Raw genomic sequence first — 8741 nt, 5'->3', positions numbered from 1 at the left:
AAGAGGAGTTAGAAACCGATATGATTAGCCACTCAAGTCCTGCGTGAGCGCATTTTTACCGTCCATCTCGTTGTGCCATTCCATCTTTTCCTCTTTTTTTGGATTTTATTTAGCTTTTTCTGCAGACGCCATTAGCTCCGGCTAGATATTATTAAAATGTGCCTTTTTTGCCGCTCACCGTCATCTCCATCCACGTACATCTACCTAACTATCTACCTATACATATAAGAACGTTGTGGTCGTACGTAGATGCACACGCAGGCGAATCCAAAGAGTGCGAGAAGGACGGTCGGTCGGTTTGTTGGTCGTAATCCGCGCGCTCGTGGAACAGGTAATACTGCGGCTAGATGGAATTATTTATAACTGTGCACGCGTTTTGCAAAAATCTGGACGCTAAGTATACGTTTTCATCTCGTTCGCAGCATCCTGTCCAGTGTTTTACAACCTTTTCCAAAGACGCCGGTTGCATTAGACCCGATCCACAATCTTGTCTCAATCAAATGCCTAATGAATACAAAACATCCTTTTAGTACTTCATCATTTCGAACTATATTCCGCATCTCCACCAGCAAAGAAGGAGAAAGGTATGCTGCTGCTCTCTGTGTTCGAGGTGAAAGAAACTGCGTTCAAAATATATTCAATTTACGAAGCGACTCAAAATCTTGTCTACCTGCTTTTTCGCAGCGCACACACACACACACTAATTAAATTAGCACGAGGAGACGACCGAGCGAAGAAAATAATGGAAAGTCGACAAAAAGTTATTAATTAGTCGAGAGGAAATTTCTTACAGACCTGAAAATAATAAATTCATTAAGTTTCCTTCGCGAACATAAACAATTTAATTACTAGAACATCAAAAACAACAACAAAAATATATAAAAAAAGATACATACAGTAAAAAATGAACGAAATAGAAAATAATATAAAAAACAGAAGAAAGTTTATCGAGAAATCGCATTGCGTTAACTAATGTCATCATTACGAACAGTCAAATAATCGCAATTCACGTTTCAGTTCATCTGGTTTTCGCGCGTCGACGAGTTGATGATGAGGAAACGATCCAAGGCTTACAAATATTACAAAGCCCAGGTATTGAACCTGTCCGCCTCCAGTTTAGATTTCAAGGACGACGAGCAGAGCAGATTAAAAAAGATATACACCAGAATAAAAATATTCTTATGGGTGAGTCTAAGTGTCAGCGGAATTGCTTAAATCGTGCACGTTCTTTCTCTCAACCCTATAAACCAGCGGTCGGGGAACCGGGGTAAATTACCCAAAATGGGGTAAAAATGATTTTTTTTTTGGGTAATAGAGAAATTTTTCTAATTTCATCTAACCAAACTCAGAGAGCGGTTCTCTGACTACTTTTCAGATCTTGATGTACAAACTGTGACCCAATTCATGTAGATCCATTTAAATGTGAAATTACTAACATACCAGAAGAACCTCCAGGTTTGGCAGAGGCAATTCTTGAACTTCCATCCAATACTGTATTCAATTTGAGACCAAACCAAATCTTGTCGTCTTTTTGGTTGTCAAAGGCTTTCAAAATTGAACATGAGGAGGCGGTAAAAAAATTGCTGCCATTTGCAACAACCTACTTTTGTGAACAAGGATTTTCCACTCTAATGAAAATAAAAACGAAAAACAGAAATCGATTAAACGCCGAAGACTGTATTCAAATTGCTCTTACATCAAAAAGTCCCAATTTTAAAGTAATTATATCAAACAAGAAGCAACATCATGTTTCCAAAACCTGAAGGGGAAAAGTTTTCAATTAATTTTTGTTTGTTCCAATTTAAGAATTTTATTTTGTTTGTCTATTACTATTTGTTACTATTTTATGTAACTTCTTTTTTTTATAAATATGTAAATGCAAATTAATGCAATAAATAATGTTTATTTAAAATTTACAGTGATTGTTTCACGAATGCAGAATGGGGGGGTAATATCGACTTACGCAATAATATTTTAGGGAAAATGGTTTAAAAAGTTCCCCGACCGCTGGGTTTATAGTATAAACGAAAACATTTAATTTATCTATTGTATAAAGTAGAGTTTAAATGATGATTTCAGGGCAGACCGGACGATCGGTACAAGAAGGTACATCAATCGAAATTCTTAACCGTTCTTTACGCGTTGACCTTGATGTTATGCACAACTAACATTATTGGTTGGATCAACCTGAGTTTATCGTTCAACGCCAGTTAGTTCATCAAGTTTTTATGTACGTTTCGTAATTTGCTGTTGATATGATTGATTTTAGTGTGCGTTTTGATTGTGGCTGCGGTAACGACTGTAGGAATATCCGCAGGGATGGCGTTCACCTTTACCTTCCTCGCGAAATACAGCAATTCCAATTACATAAACGTGTGGAATTTTCTGCCAATATTTCGAGGTGTTTCTCTCTTTTTTTGATTTTTTGTGAGCGAAATTAGTTTTGTTGCAGGTATCGGTTACTCGGTGATGATGTTCCAATTGGGAAAGGTGGCGACGGAGGCATGCGCCGGTGGTATTTTCCTAAACATGTTCATAAACACGGTTTTCGAGATTCCCTGGCCGCATTGCATGGCAGAGAAAGAATGCAAGAACTATATCGAGAGTCAACCTGAGAGCAGAAACGACGTTCAGAATCAAACTGAAAGCAAATGCATCAGAGGGTACGAGTTCATGTTCAAGGCGATGGATTTTGGATCGTTCAAGTATTTGGAAACTGTTACCCAAGATAAATCGTACGCTTTGGCTTTCTTGCTGAGTAAACATGTTTTCTCCACCACTTACTATACAGTAATCATGTGGATCATGGTCATTTTACCGGTGCTGGTTTCCTCGAAGATAACGAAGTTGATCATGTACGTGTCGTTTGGTTACGCGATCGGACTGTGCTTCGTCGTGTACACTTACATCATGTTGAAGTTTACGCCGGATCCTGGCGCGCTGAACACCGATTTTCAAATGCTCAACGATTGTTCGGTGAAGGAGCTGCAAGCAATGAAACGAAACGTTCCAATGAATTTCCTTTGGTTTGTTCTAGATGTGGATTCAGGTTGTCTCTTATATAATACAAGAGGACATGCCGTTCCTTTGGCCGACGATTGGTTATCTGTCGAAGACTACAGCTCTGCGTGAACTCGTCTGCGGAATATTGGCCATCAGGTTCATGTGCATCGTGTACGCCATCATATTGGTGCCTTACGTTGCGGCCGGATTCAAGGAACTTGCCCGAATGCCCAAGCACATTTGCAGCGCCATCAACGGTTAATCCATTATTTCTTTGCTTGCTAGCCGAAAGATGAACGATTGCTTGCAGGTATTTATCTGCTGTACATAATGGTCACCGAATGCCTGAGAGAAATCCCTATTATGGTGCCGTTGTACTATCTAGCGTTCGCTCTGATTTGCTTCCTCTACATGTCCGTTTGCATGAAATGCATTTTGATGGGTTTGATGGAGGCTTTCCCATTGATTTATCGTTTGAGAAACTCCCTGAGGATCATCTTCATATTCGTGTGGACCTCCGTTTCCATAGCAATCATCTACGTGGACGTGCTCAGATTGATGTACATCATCCAATTGAGAATCTTCTACGTCGTCAGCATGGTTCTGCTGATCTTCTCGGCGATGGGTCTCGGGATCTACGGATTGAACCGGATCGACGGTGATTACTACTTTCTGCACAACAAACACTTCTTCGCCATTAAAAACTTGAAGATAACACTCGTATTCCTGCTGGTATTATTATACATAACAAATCATAGAAAACATCTAATTTCTCTAAATCTGTCAGATGATTTCCATTGCTTTCATCTTCGAAATGTACCGAACTTACAACCAGTCTGTGTACATCTTTTACATGCTTGCGTTAATCTGTTTGATGCCAATACCCATAGGCGCTTTTTTAAATCGCGTAAGTTACAATCGAAATTGCTTTAAAAAAATGCAATTATTCTCATTTTACATATAGAAACACGGTTGCAACATTTCTCCCGATTGGACTCCCGTACATTCGACTATGAAAGCCCGAAGATTGTTCAACACGAAGAACATGTACGTATATCGACAGGAAAAAGCGTGCATGCACGTCTGTCTGAAGAACGACGAGCGGCTGAAGAGAGAAATCGCTTCAATGCTTTAAGTTTCCATGGTTATTGTATATATTCTTTGACTTTAAATAATAAATAAATCAGATTTTTGAAATATGGACGAGTTGCGATTCTTTAAACCTAGAGCTACCAAGAAATTTAACACGTACAACCCGCAACAAGACAAATCGACACATCTTCAAATCTATTTGGAGGAAAGGTACAAATACAACAGAACAGAGTATGGCGATTTTTTCAACGAGTTGCAGCAGACCAAGCACAAGGAGAAGAACAAGTACTTGCACGAATTCTTCCTGGTAAATGCTATTAGATTTTAAACCCAGCAATACACGTATGTTTTGATGTAGAGTAAAAAGTGGGGAATCTTCAAAGAAACTCTGAGTTACTCGCATTACCAGGTGATCAATTTGACGCTGCAAAACGATCTGTTCAAAATTCTCAACTACATCGATCTCTACATGCGTTACGGAAGTTGTGAGTGAATATCTCTTGCTTCGTTGGAAACAAATATAAAATTTGTTAATTTTGAGGGCTCGTTATGTTTGGTTACATAATACTCACCTACATTTTGGCAACGCCGCTCTACCTGTTGTTCTTCTTCCTGTCCAATTACACGAGGCAAAAGTACATGACCTTCTGGTTATGCGTCCCGGCCTTCAAAGGTATCCATCGAGTTAACATCGATTGCGGAATTCTGTGAGTGAAGTTTTCAGGCGTCGGATTCGCGATAGGAGTGCTCAATCTGCACAAAATCATCATGAACATGGCTCTGGCATCTTTGGCCGTGTACTTGGGTTTCTGTTCGATGCTCATCCCGTTGAATTACTGCTCCAGACCGGAAGCTTCTCCTTACTGCAGCACGGAAATGTTCACCGGAAACTGCGAGATCCGCAACTACACCATATTCGAGAGGTCGCAGTTTGTTTATCCCTCGTTAGATCTTCTATAGTTAGTGCGAAATTAGGCTAATTTAGAACTTTCGATAAAAAAGAAGGAGTTTATGTTGCAGCGAGGTTGTTTTCAATGAGACCGGTCAATATGCGATGAACGGTTATTGGATCGTAGCAAGCTTGGTACTGTGGCTGGTCGTTATGTCGATGTGCGTTTCGAAGCTGCTGATGAACTCCATGTCTAAATTCATGATCTTCCTGTGGATTTCCATGCTGATTTGCTCCCTGTGGGTCTCAATAATACAAGGACATCTTCATACGAAACTACCCATTTTTCATCCTGGCTTGGAATCAATGATCGACTCTAAAGTAATACGCGTAGCTGTTTCGAATAATTTTGATGAGTTATGTTTTATTGCAGTTTTGGGTGCAACTGATTTTGGTTACAGTGAGGGAAGTTCTTCCTGGTGATATAATAAGTTACTCGGCGCAGATCAGCACCGAATCTCGTCCAACCGTCGAAGCTTCGATAATGTTTTCGATGCGTTGCTTGGTAATCGTCATCGTCAGCAATTGGATCTCCATGGCAACTTCAGATTTAGCTAAACGTTATCACATGAACAACGCCCACTGTGTGATGGGCGATGGTGAGTTTAAGTTGTGTTTGGAATCACGCAGTAATTAATAACGATGTTAGGAATGAATTCCGTGTTTGCTAGTGTTCCCGAGATGATGAGCAATTGGAGCGGCTCCAAAATCGTCATTCCGCTTTATTACGGCGTCCTCACGATTTGGGGCACGATGGCCAGCTTCTACAGTCTCAACGGATTAATCGAAGCCCTCATCGGAATCTTCCCCAAGATGGTACACGTCAAGTACATAAGCGCCAGCATCGTCGGTTTGTGCGCAATCCTCAATACCCCACTGCTCACCAACAAATTCCTCTACATCTACTTTTACCAAAAAACCATGTACTTTCCACCTTTAACAATCTTCGTGCTCATCGGTGTATACATTATCGTTTACACACCGCTCAGGATAACGAACGATTACCAATTCGCATTCGGAGTGCGTTTAACTAAATACTGGAGGGAAGCCATGAAGTTATACTCGGTGGCCATCATCGTGAGCAATCATCGTAACATTGTGACATTTCTTTTGTGACCACCAAGAATCGTTTCAGGTGCTTTCAGTAACCTTCTCTCTGCACGCTTTCATCGGTCGCCACAGATTCTATGTCTTCGTTTACAATCTGCTCATGTTCATAATAATCTTCAGTCCAATATTCTTTTGCTTTTTCACCAAGACCATCAGCTACAAAACAAAGGTTTGTGTATATTTTTCATTGTTCGTCTTCCCATTAAGATCATGTTTTTTTCTTTTTGTATGTTACTTTCAGAAAACCAAATATTTTATGAAGCCGGATTACGCCTGGGGACCGCCGAACAAAGAGTTGCGCGACGCCCGTCGTCGCTACAATCCGAAGCGCGAGTTGAAGCTAAGCGACGCCGTTATTTGCAATCACGATTGCGTCCTGAATTCCAAAAGTCTGGACAAGGAGGTTCAAATTTGGGCGGACCGCGAGAAGTACTTCAGCGATTGGTACGCTCTCTATCAGCGGACGGCGCGTCACAAGATCGTACGTTCTGAAATGTTCGACGACAAGAAAAATGATTAATTTATATTTTACTGTAGAAAGTTATGTTTAATACATATTTTTTAAATGTATAATTGATAAATATTAAAGAATTGCTGCAGAAATATCTATTATTATACATAGTAGTTGTTTGTAAGATGTTTTGTTCGTTTAGTTTGCAATGAGGTTTACTGTTGGAAACACCCATGCATGCGCATGGAAAGAGTGGTTGAACTGTTGAAGAGGAAATGAATGTAATTGGACTATATATTTTGTGGTGGTTTTAGCGTTGTAGGAAATTGCTGGCGTTTGCTGTTTGTTCTTGTTGCAGTTTCTTGAAGGTCGCGGCGGACTTTGGTTGATTTATGTTTAGGCGGGGAACGGTCAACGGGTCCACGATCCGTCCGCACGTCCACCACATCCAAAATGAAGCCAACGGGGTCAATGCTGAACATCCCGCAGGGTCGGATCTTCGTTTTTTTCCTGCTGCAGATCCCAAGAGTCGGTTCTCCTCGCGTTTATGGCTTCTTTATCGCGATCCGCGTGCCGTCATCCTCATGCTGCCGCAACTCTCCATCCACATCCTCATCCTCTCGCGTCCGTCCATAAGAGGAGCAACAAGAAAACGAAGACCGTTCCATTGGCGTGTGGCCGGCGGCCGTTCTAAACTGCATTTTCATCGTTTGATGGAAGAAGGAGCAGTGGATGCTGAAGAAGAAGAAGGACGAGGAGAGATGAAGAAAAAGGCGCTTGCCGTACATGATTTAAATTGTACCAGGAAATGAAAGTAATCTGCTCGTTGGCACCGGTTATAATGCACGCGTTATTCAGGAGAGGCCTTTGTGAGCCTAGATTGTATGCTCCGCTCTGCTCCGGCCTCCTCCCTTCTTTCCTTTTTTCGTCCTCGTTCTTTTACATTTCTCTCCACAACTACTACTACCTACTACTACTACTACCACTACACTTCTTCTTCGACGCAGTCCGCCTTTCCTCCTCCAACCAAACAACCTCTTCCTAATCTCTCCTTTTTTCCTGCAGCACGATCCAACGCGCAGAGGAAATGCACTTTGTAACGGAGGTTGGGTGGACTTTTATTCTTGCTCTTTCAATTCGTCCCATTCAAAATTCATACTTCTGCTTCTCGCTTTTTCTTTCTTTCTTTCCTCCTTCTCTTCTTCATCTTCTATTACTTCTCTGTGTTCTTGAATAGAGAAAGAAATGTTTTGCTCCTCGAAGCTCCTAGTCTCTATTTTTTCCCCTTTTGTCCGAGACTCCGCTATTCTCTACTTTCAAATTTCATTAATCTTTAATTACAACACACTACATGTGATTATAATCAGACATGCACTTCACTTCTTCAGCAGCTACAGTTGCTAACAAACCAGTAGAAAGTACAACAAGAAATACCTTTGAAAATCTCAAGATAACGCTGAAAATTATTATTATAATCTAATCTAAATTCTTAAAACCAATAGTTGATTAAAATCTAATTGAAGCGTTGACCTTGTAAACGAAATTCGTGCGCAATGCAAGCGCTTCGCGCTTTGCGGGACAATTTTAAATTGAGCCCAAAGAGTTCTGAGTCATCTGGGAATGTGTCTGAATCGAAGTGCATGTATCAACTACCACTTGAGTTTATCGCCGAAAGTCTTTCTTGCAGACGACCATCGAATAACAGCAGCAAAAGAAGAATTGGAGCACTTTAGGTGTGTTTCGAAAATATCCTTTCATCCATCCTTTTTCTATTCGCGCTCTTCTGATGCCGTTTGCAAAACCCGTCCGATTCGAATATTATAAATAATTCTTCCTCTAATTAACACAAATGAGGAACACAGCAAAAGCTCGTTAACATTCCAATTACTTCTTCTTAGACGTACAAACAAAAAACATATATAATACGATGCAAAAAAAAAAACACGAAATAAAAGCAAAATCGAAACGAAACGCGCAATTTCTATTGCTTAATGATGATCTCGAATCATTATCAATTCAAAGCGATTTCTGTAATTGGTAAATGGATTCGACGTCGGAAGTGGCATTCCGTGGAAATAATTAGAAGGTAATTATTGGGACATGATTTATAAGTTTCTTGCAGTTTTATTTTCAAAA

The 8741-nt window shown here is 40.5% G+C and overlaps 3 protein-coding genes across 3 annotated transcripts; all 3 read left to right on the top strand.

The window, feature by feature from the left end:
* Positions 1–282: 282 nt before the first annotated feature.
* LOC108565904 lies at positions 283–2998 on the top strand. The gene is made up of 6 exons (XM_017925615.1): positions 283–331; positions 1018–1185; positions 2080–2209; positions 2270–2401; positions 2453–2939; positions 2983–2998. The coding sequence occupies exons 2-6, from the start codon at positions 1048–1050 to the stop codon at positions 2996–2998; spliced, it is 903 nt and encodes a 300-aa protein (XP_017781104.1). The 5' UTR covers positions 283–331; positions 1018–1047.
* A 34-nt stretch (positions 2999–3032) lies between these two features.
* Positions 3033–4138, top strand: LOC108565819. The gene is made up of 4 exons (XM_017925502.1): positions 3033–3260; positions 3314–3735; positions 3791–3910; positions 3968–4138. Exons 1-4 carry the CDS (start codon positions 3038–3040, stop codon positions 4136–4138), a joined length of 936 nt encoding a protein of 311 aa, XP_017780991.1. The 5' UTR covers positions 3033–3037.
* A 63-nt stretch (positions 4139–4201) lies between these two features.
* On the top strand, positions 4202–6635 carry LOC108565746 (the record flags this gene model as incomplete). The annotated part of the gene is made up of 9 exons (XM_017925382.1): positions 4202–4402; positions 4454–4580; positions 4637–4768; positions 4820–5054; positions 5116–5365; positions 5418–5643; positions 5694–6121; positions 6180–6323; positions 6396–6635. Coding segments are annotated over exons 1-9 (1983 nt in total), but the record flags the coding sequence as incomplete, so codon positions are not given.
* Between the last annotated feature and the right edge of the window lie 2106 nt (positions 6636–8741).

Source organism: Nicrophorus vespilloides, unplaced genomic scaffold (assembly GCF_001412225.1).
Source record: "Nicrophorus vespilloides isolate i.1.1-1 unplaced genomic scaffold, Nicve_v1.0, whole genome shotgun sequence".
Lineage (NCBI taxonomy): Eukaryota > Metazoa > Arthropoda > Insecta > Coleoptera > Silphidae > Nicrophorus > Nicrophorus vespilloides.
This window is presented reverse-complemented; position numbering and strand designations above follow the sequence as displayed.

Excerpts from the sequence above, each read along its gene's own strand:
- LOC108565819 (XM_017925502.1), top strand. The coding sequence starts at position 3,038 with ATGTGGATTCAGGTTGTCTCTTATATAATACAAGAGGACATGCCGTTC. Across the intron at positions 3,261-3,313 it reads CATTTGCAGCGCCATCAACG|GTATTTATCTGCTGTACATA; the intron begins GTTAATCCATTA and ends GATTGCTTGCAG. Across the intron at positions 3,911-3,967 it reads TAGGCGCTTTTTTAAATCGC|AAACACGGTTGCAACATTTC; the intron begins GTAAGTTACAAT and ends TTTTACATATAG.
- LOC108565904 (XM_017925615.1), top strand. The coding sequence starts at position 1,048 with ATGATGAGGAAACGATCCAAGGCTTACAAATATTACAAAGCCCAGGTA. Across the intron at positions 2,210-2,269 it reads GAGTTTATCGTTCAACGCCA|TGTGCGTTTTGATTGTGGCT; the intron begins GTTAGTTCATCA and ends GATTGATTTTAG. Across the intron at positions 2,402-2,452 it reads TTTTCTGCCAATATTTCGAG|GTATCGGTTACTCGGTGATG; the intron begins GTGTTTCTCTCT and ends GTTTTGTTGCAG.